Genomic DNA, 15,371 nt, shown 5'->3' with positions numbered 1-15,371 from the left:
ACAGGCGGGAAGCGCGTATCCTCACAACAAGGTGAACGCATATAGCACACTAACACCTTACGACAATGCAAACGCATGCGGCAATCTGGTCATTTGCTAGACGCATACAGTCAAGTCTGTTTCTCACAGCAGTATAGGCAGATTGTTGTCTTTCCTTCGCAACTCTCTGGTCACGCAACTAACGCTCCCTCGCGTCAAGATTTTGGCTTAAGTATGTTGAACACTCGCTGGTTACACGCGATCAGGTCTTAACCTCACAGCATGAGGTTCACGTTGTTGATGCCACTTTCAACAAGCCTAGCTTCGATATCGGTTCCTTGCAACCGATCTGAACGCGTTTCGGGAGGCGGTATAGATCTTGACTCTCCCTCACGACATGTTGATCATAGGCAGCATGCTGGAACCATACTGGACTCATGCTGGATGCATGCCTTCGGGCCGTTTCCCCGCGTCAGGATCGCGAACGTCTTATTTTAAACTATCAAGCTTTAGGTCTGGCTGCCTTCAGTATTGCAGAAAACCCCTAAGATCTAGAGGGTTGTTCGAAGGAGGCAGCTTAGGCTATCGCTTGCACAAAGGACTTTTATCTCACGGTTTTGCAGCCTAAATAGGTGGTTTTAGGGAGTAGTGTAGAGCTAATCAGTCTCTTCATTAAGTAACTCTAAAACGCAAGTGGCCTATTTCTTCTTAGAACTTAGAAGAAAGCACATTTTTTCCTCCTCGACCATCAAGGGGTACAGGAGTATGCGGGCAGCTGTCTTCTGACGCAGGAAATTGGATCTATCAAATAAAGACCTTCTAGATCTTCTCAGATCGTTTGAGATGAATTAGAAGCGTCGGCAAGATTTGCCAGCCTGGAATTTAGAGGTTGTTTTAAAAATTCCACGGTAGTGACAGATTTGAGCCTTTACACTCGGCTTCTTTTGTAAGATCTGACTTTGAAGACTGTTCTTAGTAAGTCTAGCAACAGTTGAGAGTCGGTGAAGTTCACTCTTTTAGCAAGAACATGGACTTCAGAAACGGATAAGCCATATGCTCCTTGCAACTTGATTTCTTGGTCATAAACAAACATTCTTCTCATCCATGGCCTAAATCTTTCGAGATCACTATTCTCTCGGATATGGTTTGTGAAGAATTGAGGAGAGTTTTTTGTCCGATTAAAACGAAGTTTTATCAAGACAGGACTAAAGGAGTTAAGAGACTATTCAGAGGCTCTTTGGTGCGCAGTCAAGAAACCTGCGCTACCTATGTCTAAAACGCCCTATCGTTTCTTATAGACTTTAATTACAAAGGCTCCCTCACACTGTGGTGTGGCAGACATTAAGCTGTCAAAAGAGTAGAGACTCATGAAGTTAGAGCTGTGGGAGCTTCTGTAACTTTTAAACATAATTGTTCTCTGCAAAGCATCGTGGATACAGCCTTTTGAAAGGGTAATCCTGTATTCGCCTTGCATTACTTATACCGTATCCAGTCTCTTTGTGAGGACTGTTATGTTTTGGGATCATTCGTAATGACGAGTGCAGTTGTAGGTGAAACATTCTCCACTACATTTCCCTAAATTCCTAGTACCCCTGTTCTCCTCTTGGAGCTTTTATATGTTTTATGATTGTACGTGAAGATTGGTCGGCAATCTTCCGCAATCTTTGATTTAGTCAGGTGGTCATTTTGTTCCTGGAGAGTGCCCGGAACAAGGGTATTAGTTGAGGTCCTGTCATGTTATAGGTTATTGAACCGTTTGACAGCTCCTAGAGATCTTCAGCCCCCTGGGTGGACCGCTGGATCTCATAAGGATAGCAGACAGAATGAGACAGAGAACCATTGAAGTCAGCTTCCTTATCAGGTACGAACCTCTTAGGTGGTTATATTTAACTCTTAAGTGAATTTCCAATTATGTTGCTGTCTCTGACCCGCCACCAAGGGTGTCAATCAGCCATTCTTATATAACCAGCGGGTAAGTTTTATGTTTAAAGATTATATTTTCATAATAAAATAAATTTTTGAACATACTTACCCGCTGGTTATAGAAGTTATAATCCCACCCTCCTCCCCTCTAGAGACAAAGGGGCATGGAAGGTCTGAAGTGATTGGAATAGTTCGGCCTGTCTACCGCCAGGGCGCTAGTGTACACCTGGCATATCTGCGATTGCTACGACTTTTTGAATTTCTGCCGGGCGTCTAGGGACTAGCCATTCTTATATAACCAGTGGGTAAGTATGTTCAAAAATTTATTTTAATATGAAAATATCATTTTTCACAAAGTGAGTCATAAAAATATTTGCATCTCATTTCGCAGATTGAAAATTTCGTAACCAGAGTCTTTCGTTAAGAGAGGTATGACAACAAAATCATTACAGTACAGTGCTGTAATGTGTACTACATTCACTCACAAATATTTTACATAAACCTACAAATAATATGCATTAACTCACTCCTATATTTTACTTAAATCTACAGTTTTAATTACTGCATACAAACCATTCACACACACATACACACACACACACTCTCTCTCTCTCTCTCTCTCTCTCTCTCTCTCTCTCTCTCTCTCTCTCTCTCTCTCTCTCTCTCTCTCTCTCTCTCTCTCTCTCTCTCTCTCTCATACGATCTGATATTATGGTGTTCTAACACTCACCAGTGACAGTAGTATCTTCAGCTGTAATGACGACGACGACGCTGCAAATTTCGATGACAGACCTGTACAGTTCGATGAATGTGATGATGAATGATGATGGTAGTGTTACTGCACAAGTATAATGAGGCCTTTAAAGCAATTTTGGAAGCGCCTCATCATTGTCAGATATCGGCGTTGGGTCGTCGTTATCTGCTTGTGAGAAAGGCAAAGAGGCTCCTACTCCACTCGTAGAGGGTCGAGGTTCACCCGAAGGCTCTTCTGCTGGAGGCGCTGACGGTGTATCTGGTTTTTTCAACTTTGTCAAGACCATGGTGATGGGTAGTTGCTGTCATTGCTTTTTCTTTTGTTGTAAAATACCCTTGTATGATGCTGTAACCCCATCAACACGGTTGCAAAACTCGACAGCTTAAACCATGTTCTCATCGACTTCTTTTGCAAAGCTTTGTAATGCCCTTGCCATGTTGCACATTTCTTGGAGGTTCTCCAGAGTATGGCCAGTCTTATTCATTTCTTTGTCTTGCTCTTCTTCACTGGCTGACCTCATCATTTCAAGTAGGTCTTCCTCTGTCAGCGGGTCTGAATGGGCCTTGATAAGGCTGTTCACGTCTTCTTCCGTCATGTCAGCAAATCCTTCATCCTTAATTATTTGGGCCAGCGTCACTGCCTTCTCCACTGTCGAGTGATGGATTTCATCAGGAGTGAAGCCTGCGAAATCATGAACAGCAGCAGGCCATAATTTCTTCCAACTTGAACTGATGGTTTCTGTTTTCATTTCTTGAAATGCTTGCTGCAAGTTAGTCAAACTTTACACAGTGTTGTATTTACGCCAGTACTTTTTTAAGGTAAAGCCTTCTTCGTCATCATTGTTGTCGTCATCGTCGTCAACTGCCGCGATGAGGCCCTCCATCGTGGCACTAGTGTAGAGTGCCTTAAATGCACGAATGACCCCTTGATCCATCGATTGTACAAGCGCTGTGGTGTTAGGGGGCAGAAACTCGACCTGCACTCCATCATACTGCAGGTGTATTGCATGGCCTCCTGCATAGTCCATTAAGAGAAGGACCTCGAAATGGAGGCCGTTCTCAGCCAGATACAGCTTTACCTCAGGATAAAAGCAGTGAATGAACCAGTCAGCTGTCAGGGCTTTAGTTATCCAGGCCTTTTCATTATTCATCCAATAGAAAGGGAGCATAGCCTTATTTTTATTTTTCAAGGCCCATGGATTATTTGCCTTATAGATAAGGCCTGGCTTCATCATAAAGCTTGCAGCATTACCGCACATGATAAGTGTGACTCGGTCCTTGTGTGCCTTGTAGCCTGGTCTGTGCATTTTATCCTTTAAAAGGAATGTATGTGATGGCATTCTCTTCCAAAAAAGACCTGTCTCATCCATGTTGAAAACTTGTTCAGGGAGGTACTGACCATCCTTGATCATTTTTGGAAATTCAGGCTCTTCATAACGACGCAGCATCGGGGTCGGCAGAGGCAGCCTCGCCATACAAAGGCACGCTTTTGAGGCCGTTTCGCTTTTGAAACTTATCAAACCAGCCTTTGCTGGCTGTAAAGCCTCGTCCTCTAGGCAGAGAATCATTCGTCGTAGTGTTAGTACGTGGTGGTTCGTCAGCATCATCTTCATCAGCTACTTCTTCTTAGTCGTCGTCATTGGGCAAGGTTTATTCAGAGATTTGGCCTTTGTCCTGATCATATTAGTATCAAAACTCACGTTTTTATTTCCTGCAATCTGCAATCCACAAGGCTAATGCAGCTTCATCTTAACAATACGCTTATTACGCGGCGTTACCATACATTTCGCTTCTTTGTTAAACGTTATTGTCGCAGTGCTATGGATGTTCACTTTATCTTTCTTTATATAGCGCATAGTAGATTTGTTCACGCTATAATGGCATGCCGCCGTGGCATAACTTCTGCCTTCCTTCAACATATATCTAAAAGTTTTATCTTTTCAGTGAATGTCATCTTCCTCTTCGGCTCACTTGAGGAATCTTTCATAGGGGCACGGCGCTTAGCAGGCATTTTAATGGCTTTGCAAAAGTTAAATGTATCACAGAACACTGCGAACGCGAGACACTTGTAAGAGTACAGTACAGCGTGAACGAGAGACTGGCGGAATGGCGGGATACACCAAGGGAAGATCATGGGAAAGGATGCAATGATGCGCAGTCAATCAGCTCACGGGATACATCCACTCGTGCTTTGATTCGCCGATCTCGCGCCGGTAACCAATTACGTGCCTTGTCTGACTTCCAGTGGATATAAGAGCAAACTGCTCTCCTTGTCTGGCTCCCTCTAGAAGCTGTTTCCTTTGCGTATCAAGATGAAACATGGCTGCTTACTGCAATACGGCATGCTTTTTTTTTTTTTTTTTTTTTTTTACAACAACAAAAAAAAAACCTGTGATGCACCGAGTCCACGATAGTCGAACCGCAAAGTGGCGAGGAATAACTGTTAGACCTGTTCGCAACATCTCAGAACATCAACCCTCCACTGTACTGTTCTTCAGTCCCGGACCCTCAGGCTCTATTGCAAGATACATTTCAACAATGGTGGGACAACACCGACGTGTACGCCTTTCCCCTGTTTTGTCTGATGAGAAGACTGCTCAACAAGACAAGAGCATCCAAAGATCTAATGATGACCCTTGTTGCTCCACTATGGCATCATGCAGAGTGGTTTCCAGTCCTCCTGCAACTTCTAGTAGATCAACCAAGAGAACTCTCTCTATGACAAGATCTACTGAAACAGCCACACGCAAATGTCTTCCAAAAGACCGTGCAGTTGCTTTGACTGCACGCATGGAGATTATCCAGTGTCTCCTCTCTCAGAAAGGCTTTTCACAAGTTGCTGAATGAATGTCTGGACACATACGTAGGTCCTCAGCCTTGGTCTACTAGGCAAAATGGAGAGTCTTTCTGTGGTTGGTGTCATGGAAGGAATATCTCTCCACTTGGTGCTACTATTCCAGTAATAACAGTTTCTTGTATACCTTCGGGAGGAAAAGCTACTTTCAGTATCGGCTGTGAAAGGCTATCGCTCAGCCTTAAGCCTTGCCATCAAGCTGAAAGGAGTTGACATTTCCTACTCGTTTGAGCCTTCTTTACTCATACGGAGTTATGAGATCACTTGCTCCCATCAGAGATCAGGCCTCCTCCTTGGAACGTGGTTCGCTTTTTGAGATCCTTAAAAGGACCTCCCCACGAACCATTAGACCATGCAACTGACCGAGATCTCACTTTGAAGACGGCGTTCCTGCTCGCTTTAGCCTCAGCAAAGAGAGTCGGTGAACTTCATGGCCTCTCGTATGACATCGCCCATTCAAGGGGATGGGGGGAAGTGATGCTCAGTTTTGTCCCTGAGTTTATTGCCAAGACTCAAAATCCCGGGGGTACTGGACCATAGATTCGGACCCTTTCAGATTGCCAGTCTTCGTTCTGTAGCCAACGACCCAGATCAGTTGTTGCTTTGCCCAGTGAGGAGTTTGCGATACTATCTTAAACGCACTGCAGCAACGCGGCCCAGACTAACATCTCTCTTTGTTAGCTCAGAGAGAGTAACGAGGAGGATCACCAAGAACACAGTTTCCTTGTGGATTTGCCAAGTGATCAAAAGAGCCTTGGCTCCTGATCCCCCTCAGGCTCTTCGACCTAGAGCCCATGACATCAGTCGAACCAGTACTTCCCTGGCGTTTAAACGCAACTTCTCCATGTTGCAGGTTCTCCAAGTAGGCGTGTGGAAAAGACAAATCACCTTCACAGCCCATTACCTTGAAGACGTAACCCACAGGAAACTCGATACTTTGACTATCGGTCCTGTGTTGGCTGCTCAACAAGTGGTTTAAGATACCTGAAGCTCCTTGATGGACAAGTAGCAATTGGTTGAGGGCATTGGTTACCTGGGTCAAGACTGGGATGAATGAGAAGAATGCCTTGCTTTCCTTTCTTCATCTTCCCCTCCCTTGGGGTACAGCATCATGGGTCCCTCTGCAAGCTGGCTTCAATCTCTGCAGGTAATTATCACTTCCCTTGTGTTGCCTAGTATAAGTTATAAATTGTTATACTGTGTACATCCCTATTGCTTACTGCAAAGGAGCAATGGGATACATCTTGTTGTTTTCCTATATAAACTCACAGATGTTCATACAAACAAAAGCCTCTATTTTACTACGTTGCACAGGCCACGACTATACTCATTTTGTATATTTCAGCAAGGTGTCAAAGTTTTTCCTAGACCAAGGCCATATACTATAAAACTAGGTCAATGTCCATGCCAGATCTAGTACTTCCATCCACCTAAGAGCGAATCATCCACATAAATAACGGAAGGTTTTTCGAGAGAGTAAGATCAATTCTCAGAAAACTAGAAAAGTCTGATGTGGCTGTTTTATCGGTTAGCTTTTTCTGTTTTGTATTTGAGGCAAAACTAGTATTTATTGAAATTGGAAAGTTAGATGGGATTACAATGTAATTTGGTTGCTACCCAATATCATTTGTAATATGGAAATGTGACATGATTAACAAATGTACATGGCATGAAAACTCCATAATTCTATAATTGTTCAATAAGTTTACTGGTTCTAAATATATGTTGCAAACAAAGCTGAGGTTTTAATTGGCAATGTGAATTGTTTCTATAAAATAATAGTACTCTAGATAGAATAAAAAAAAAATCTTTAAGGAAATAGAAACCAGCCATTTCTCTAGAGAAATGTCTAATATGAAGAAATTAAAAAGTATTCATGATATAAAGCGTGGGATTTACGAAAACCTTGAAACTTGATAAAACTAAAACAATAATCAACATCTTCCATTCAATAGTTGCTACAAGAATGATGTAGTAAAAGAGATGTGGAAGATTAAAATCATTATCTCTCTCTCTCTCTCTCTCTCTCTCTCTCTCTCTCTCTCTCTCTCTCTCTCTCTCTCTCTCTCTCACACACAAGTAGTAAAAATATGTATGAGCTGGAAATGAAGAGATTATGTTTCTGATATGAATCAAGTTGGAAAAAAGGAAGGGACTAACTACAATTTGATGAGTCAAGAATTGCTGTTAGTTGGTAGTTGAACGGAAGGGTGCAGGCGCTCCAATAATTATAGATACAGTATAACTCAAGAGGTAATCAGTTGATAAGGTTTCCCCAGGAATGTATAGTCAAGTATTAAAAGTAATTGTGGAGATTACTGCTGAAATGTTTTACATATATTATCGGGATGCTGTTATTGCATAATGTGTATTCATCTTCTAAATGCAATTATGAGGAGAAAAGGATTTTAGATACATGAAAAATCACTCTAAAATAGCTTAAAATTGCATCGGCTTCAAGGGGGCTTACAGCACCCTCCAGACCCTTAGCTGCTTTGATTAGGTTTTCTGACCCCCCCTTATTGAACTTACTGGATCTGCGCTTGCTGCACACTACAATACTTTAGTAATTTACATTAAATACCCTAGGAGGTCATTTTAGCCTCAAAATACCGTAAGTGCTGTGATCAATAGAAAAAAAAATCAATAGTAAACGCAAACAATACTCGAAATGATATGCATATTAAACCAATGATAAATGTCTCTCTCTCTCTCTCTCTCTCTCTCTCTCTCTCTCTCTCTCTCTCTCTCTCTCTCTCTCTCTCTCTCTCTCTCTCTCTCTCATTAAAACTAGAATTGAAAAGATACAACACCACTCAATGTAACAATTTCTTTACATACAAAATACTAAATACTTGGAATTGACTTCCAGCGGACGTAGTAAACAGTAACACGGTAAACGAGTTCAAGAACCAGTTAGACAAGATCATAAGAACTCTCTAAAGGCTTATACTAAAGCACTCTACCAGAAAGAAAATGGAGTCTCCGCAGATAGAATAAAAGGTTTGAGACATCCAAAATCCTTGTAACACTCTCTCTCTCTCTCTCTCTCTCTCTCTCTCTCTCTCTCTCTCTCTCTCTCTCTCTCTCTCTCTCTCTCTCTCTCTCTCTCTCTCAGACAGACTGACAGAGACAATATAGTTAAATTAGTTGATGAGAATATTAGAAAAAATTATAAGATGCACACCTCTTATGCCATTGTTATAATTTAGAATGCCCAATCCAGAACCTGTGCATGCCAACTGCTCAGATCAAAATTTCTCAACTCTAAGCACTCTGGCCAGTTTACTTTATATCTGGGTAATTTCTATCTTCTGAATGATGGGTAATTGTATGGATCCTAATGATGGGTAATATTATGAAGGCTAATGAGCGAAAGAATTACTGCATCCTTACCCTCATGAATTTTAGTTTGTGTATGAGAGTTACTTATACTTTATTAAGATTAAGTTTCATTTGAGATCAAGGTTAAAATTTCATTTATGTTCTTAACATTATATTGGGTTCCCAGTCCCCTCGCATTTTACCTTGTTTCAAAATTGATATTGGGCTTAAGTCCCTCCTTATCATCATTTTACTTTCTTGCTACATATTGCCTGATCTGTCCTTTTATTCCCATTTTTACAACTAGGGGGGGGGCTTCATTTCATTAGAAATGATAAGAAATATACAATTACAATCCTGACGAGTTTTCACATTATTTGCTTTAACATATTTCCTATCACCATGCAATATATTCCAATTTGTCATTTTTTATGAAATGATAGGAAAAATACATGGTAATTTTTGGTCCACATTTTTAAACATTTGGCCCTCGTTAATCGTGGTTCTTGCTTCGCGGTTTCGGTTTTTTGTGGCCAAGGGGAAAAAAAATCTTTGTGATGATTGTTTACCCGACATTAAGAATTTGATTTTTAATAGTTGGCAACAACATTGGGATGGCCAAGAACAATGTAATTCCTATTAAATAGAAATTCTCTTGAAGATCGCACTGGGCGCCACTACCTATCTCTACACCCAGCTTGTCCTAGCTCTCTCTGTACAGCGTATATCCATTTACTGTGGTAAAAGATTACTGTACAGCTATATTTGAAATAAAGCTGATTTTGATTAAACTGGTGTTTAACTTCACTGTATCCAATAATAATGCATGTAATATCACAATTAATATCGTATTTATATTTAAAAGCATAGCATATTATAATCTCATGCATTGTTTACATTTTAATCAGCTGATCAACCCTGCGTAGTCCGTTGTCAACCTATATTGACTTTTTATGATATTATTCCACTGATATGACCCTTCAATTTCACAGAATTAGCTCACTGATATAACCTATCATGCATATTAGTATGATATCTCTTTCACATTATTATTGTCCGTCACTTATTATTATATCCTTAATCCTTTTCCCAATTCCTTCCCAAATCCCTTTCGTACATTTACACTTGCTCTCCCACACGTACATCTACAATGTATTTTACCAACTCTTGATTCTCTCTATATTTCGCAATTTCATTCATCTTTTTTCTAGCATTCATCCTTCATATTTATCTTATTAATCTTTCTAAACCCCTTTCTTATCCCTCATTCCACCTATTCCCATTCCTATTTTCATTCCTCCTTCTTGCATTTCCCAAATTCCTTAATTTCGCTAATTTATTTGAATTAGGGTAGATTTGGTGGAGGGGATGTGCAAGAAGAAGGAACTCTGTCATAGTCCGCGGATTGGCTACTGCCTCCCTCTGTCTCGTGTCTTTTGCTCCCTTTGTCATATTATTTCGTCATTCTCTCTCCCCGTTCTCCTTCGTGTTTCACTTAACTGTATCAATAATAATGCATGAGATATTCACATTTTAGTATCGTATTTGTAATTGAAAACTTGGCGAAATATAATCTTATGTATTGTTTACATTCAAGTCGGCTGATCATCCCTGCATGTCCATTGTCAACCTCAATTTTTTTTAATCAAATAAACCTTATTGTTAAGGCATGCTACTGAAGAATATTTCATATTTACTAATACAGTATGTATATATATATATATATATATATATATATATATATATATATATATATATATATATATATATATATAATATATATATATATATATATATATATATATATATATTTTGAGTTTTTTGTAAGTGGGGGATATAACTCGCCGCTATCTTTATCATTTATTATGGAGAGAGAGAGAGAGAGAGAGAGAGAGAGAGAGAGAGAGAGAGAGAGAGGAGAGCAGAGAGAGAGAGAGAGAGAGAGAGAGAGCGAGAGAGAGAGAGAGACACACTCCTCTCTCTTGAAAAGTAATCTAATGCACTGTTTTTGTTTGTTAATTAAAAGCAACAATTATTATTGAGATATTTAAGGTTTTAGTTTATAAAATAAGCTGTATTTCTGCTCAAGAAAGTATACAGTAGATATACAGTAACCTACTGCACAAGAGAACACACAAGAAGTTGCGTTATGCTTCAAGGAAACACATAGCGGAGTAGGCTACGTGTGGTTTGAACGAAAACACCAAACACTTACTGTAAGTACAGTCAAGTTGTACTGTAGAAATATTACGGTGCCGTTATAGTATGTGGCCTACCTTTTTGGATCTGTTATAGTATGTGGCCTACCCGGTTTGAATGTGTCCTACCTAAGCCGGTTTGAATGTGTCCTACCTTAGAGAAGCTAACTTAAAAAACCCACCTAACCTATGCTAAAAGCCGTGTCCTTACCTACGAGTACGACGGGAGAAGCTAACTTAAAAAACCCACCTAACCTATGCTAAAAGCCGTGTCCTTACCCGGGGGGGCTGCGCCCCCCCCCCCCCCCCCCCCCCCCCCCCCCTTACACAACATTAACATTAACTACATAGTTAAATACTGAAATCCATGTGTACTTACATGATCAATATTCGTAATAACAGTATGTAGGCCACATACTATATCAGAGACAAAATTCCGTAGGCCACACTCGAAAGGTAGGCCACATACTATAACGGCACCAATATTACTGTACATATGTTACAGTAATATACACTACAGTATCATTGAGTATTAGGTTACAGTACAGTATTACTGGATAGGAAGATTTTTTGCTATACAGAACAGTAATGGGATGATGATGACTCGGTAAACTTTACCTAGCACAATACTGTAACCTTGCTGTGTCTAGTACGTTGTGTACATGTGTGAAAATGTACTGTACACTGTACATATGATTATAAACTGCTGTAGAAATCAAATAAAAACAGTATTAGGCAGTATTTACTGCGTTAATTATCAGCTTGGGCACCCGCTCATGACAAGGGGCAGTGACTTTGGGTTAGGAGCTAGCCCACCCTAGTGCAGCATTTATTCACGAAAATTCCCTTTTCACGTAAGTGTCTGTAACCTAATTATCGCAAAGGAGGCCTGACTGTATTTTACAATTGAGATTTATAGATTTAATAGAAAGTGCAAAATTTTAACAATTAAACAACTTCATGTACTGTATTAGCCATAATATATAGTTGCTAACAGATTTTAGTGTCAATTTTTTTGGGGGGGTGGGGTTAATATGTGTTGAGTTGTGAATCTATGAACTAATTAATGATTTAACATGACTAATCAAATTTTATATTAATGTCAACCTTTCCTAACAGCACGGTACAATATTCTCTCTTTTTGTCAGATGTTGGAATATTGTGGAAGAGGAAAGTCTCTCGTTGATGTAGGATTAGCTCAAGCTCGAGTGCCACTAAATACAACTTCACACTATTTTGAAATGGAAATAGTAGATCCAGGAAGATCAGGATATATAACAATCGGGCTTACTAGAAAGGTACACTTATGCTTTCATCAATATTTTCTTCAACGGTCATGCAGTACATATAAATAAGTATAAAGTGTGATGTATTATGTCCTTTTTTTTACCTAATACAATGCTCACTTTTCTATTTCATTTTCTCTTATTAATTTGTTTTTAGATTACAGTATAGTATTTTAAATTTTATAGTTTTTACAATGAAATATTGTTTACAATGCTATTAATTTGAGGTCTGATGACCCCAGACAATGCCTTTTGTTTGTTTGATAAACAAAGAATTTGCATGAACTCAGCACGCCCACTACAGGAAGCCTTAGGTACAGCTGAACACAGAAGTCCCTGGGACACCTTGCTCTGAAGAACTGAACCTTTTCACACCCTTACTTTGCAGCACGTTACCAAACAGATAGTATAGGGAGAGATGGCAGAGGTGGTGGGTTGGGCCAAACATAAGAATTTGCTGTACAGCAAGGGTGTGACCTGGTGTACTTCAAAGCAAGGTGTACCAGGAATTCCTGTGTCCAACTGTACTTACCAGTTACCTGCTTCACTTTTTATATAGTTGGATGTAATTCTGGGAGAGATATCAACAAGGTATTTAGATGGTAAATTATTTCAAGAGTAATTGGATTTTGTTTCTATGCGAGTACAAACCTTTGTCCTTTAGTAGGGGTAAATTCTGGCGACAGCTGGTAACGGCCAAAGAAGGTTCTAACAACCAGCACCCAGTATTCACTGGTGGCCGGGTCTGACTGCGCTCTTATTTTCCGTTCTAATTCTATCCCTTGAGCTACACATACGTGTTCTCGATGTTCTCCAGCTGGCCTGATGATTTCACATATATTGTCTCATTTCAATACGAGTGTAATTCAACTTGGTAAAAGATAAACTTGTCTTTAATTCTAGAACACTTCATACCAGCATCGATGACAACTTAAGTCCTCAAAGTGAAAATAAATTGCTAGGACGAGATTACTCTTCTCACACACTTAATACTTGATCAGTTATGCCTGCTCGTCCTATCCTGAGTGCCAGCTTTTCGTAGTGTACGTTAGTTCACTAGGACGGTTTATGGCAGTCTTCCCTACGAGAGCAAAAAAAAAAACACACTTTTAGGAAGAATGTGTTTTTTCTTTGAGGGAGACATATAGTGTACTTCGATATTACAAGCGTTTGAGAGAACTTTGCCTTCGAGAGTGCATTTCTTGGACTCATATCATCATTTATTGATGAACTTCGTTTATTAATGAACATGCACAATCTTAGGAAGAGACAGGCGTAATGTTAGTATGTCTCCAGCGTGCAAGCATGCCCAGGGGAGAAAAAGAAGAGTTCCAAGTGTGATCATTCTCCCTTGGGTTCATCCTCGAGGTCGAAAAGTTGGTGATCCCGACTTTTTACTACCAAATCTCTTTGCTCGAGCCCTTCTTCGGAGGGCAGACCAAAGGGCTATCTCCCAATACGGTTGATCTCCCAGCTTCTCCTAGAGAAACAGGGAGACCTCCCTTAAAGGCTGAACCCCAGTTCCCAGTTTGAAAATGGTGGCCATTGAGCTTGTTCCGGCTGAAGCTCAACGAGTTCGAGATGAGAAGCGCCATGCCGCATCATTGCCCTCTTTATCTCCCTTGATCATTGACTCCTTTGACTAAAGACTTTGTGTCCAAGTTCAATGCCTACTCCTTTTGGCGTGATGTAAACAGTTTTTTCGGATTATAGCCTAGCTGAGTGTACTGGTTGGGCTTCTAAACCAGCAAAGAGCACTCCTGTATCTCTCAGAGAAATCTTATTACAAACCTCCCTGTGGTTTGTAAGGTTAAACAGCACCATTTACAAGCAAGCCTTTCAGTGGATGTGAGCCATCGCAGAGAGCGGGAATCTTTGAAGAGTATGGCTCCACCTGTGATTGAGCAGCCTACAGGATCAGAAAACATACCAGCGCACAAGCGAGGAACCCTCTGCCATAGGAACACGACCCTCGGCCCCGAGCACGCTCCAAGGGTTGTCTGCACCCTCCAATTACATGTACTCTATATTCATCTTCCACCACAAGAAGACACACCCATTAAATGTCTGTGAGAGAAAAGAACAAGAGCAAACAGCTGCGTCGGATGACCATCCTGTAACTTTTCCCCCTTTTCCAAGGGGTTGCTCGTCGTTTCTATTTAGAACCATAGAAGAATGGCACACTTGAGGTTGTGAAACGTCCATGGGAATGCATTACTCCTCTGATCATCAAGCAAGGTGATGCACATCCTATAGATCCTAGACTGCTGCTCCTGAAGTTTTTGGGTGAATATATGCTCTCTCCTATAGAGATTGTTTATTGGAGAGGGTCAAATTTGACCCGAAAGCCATGATCACGATCATGGTCCGACCCAGAGTCCTTAGGTAGGATGGAACCCCCTCTATCAAAACATTGTGTCCCCTTACCTTTCCTTTTTCCAAGTGCAAGAAAATCAGAGAGAAGAAAGACCTCCTCCAAGAGAATAAGACCTGTCTCCCGTGAGTCCATCAAGACTATGTCGCCGACTCTTTGGCTCTTGATGAGGTAGCCTCCTTAACGCTTGGATGTCAGCATAAAGGCTCGCATAACAACCGTCGGTTTTCTCTTCCTCGAAGGCTGTGAATATGGAGGCAGCAGCAATGTCAGTTTAGCAGGCTTCCTCTTGGTTAGACCACTTGTATGATATACTCTCATATTTTGTAGTATAGTATCTCGGAATCTGGTGGATTCTGAGGTACAAAAGTGTAGTGGCAAAGTGGGTAAAGGCATGTCAGGGCTCCTTTTTCAGGAGAGCCCTACCTTCAGACAACCTTGAACAAAGCATACTAAATGTATAAACTTACCCCACAGGCAGACAAATTAAAATTTTCTCAGTTTAAGAAATCAACCGACTAAAGGTCTCAAGGCAAACGAGGGCGAGGTAGGCGAAGCCCTTGTTAGGGGTGGCTTGTTAAGGGAATGCTTGTTAAGTCAGCGGACTAGGTGGCAATTCCATGGGGCAGAACTTTGGATACCACCTTCACCAACTCTCCTTCCTTTCACTCCATTGCTGA

The 15,371-nt window shown here is 40.8% G+C and overlaps 1 protein-coding gene across 1 annotated transcript in view; it reads left to right on the top strand.

Moving 5' to 3' along the window:
• LOC137640050 (SPRY domain-containing protein 3-like) overlaps positions 1-15,371 on the top strand; it is a 165,674-nt gene that overhangs the window by 87,300 nt on the left and 63,003 nt on the right. The window contains 1 exon segment of the mRNA XM_068372441.1: positions 12,180-12,329. Coding sequence (XP_068228542.1) covers positions 12,180-12,329 — 150 coding nt within the window.

The sequence above is a fragment of the Palaemon carinicauda genome, chromosome 4 (assembly GCF_036898095.1).
Source record: "Palaemon carinicauda isolate YSFRI2023 chromosome 4, ASM3689809v2, whole genome shotgun sequence".
Classification (NCBI taxonomy): Eukaryota; Metazoa; Arthropoda; class Malacostraca; order Decapoda; family Palaemonidae; genus Palaemon; species Palaemon carinicauda.
The sequence above is the reverse complement of the archived record's forward strand: the minus strand, read 5'-3'. Positions and strand labels throughout refer to the sequence as shown.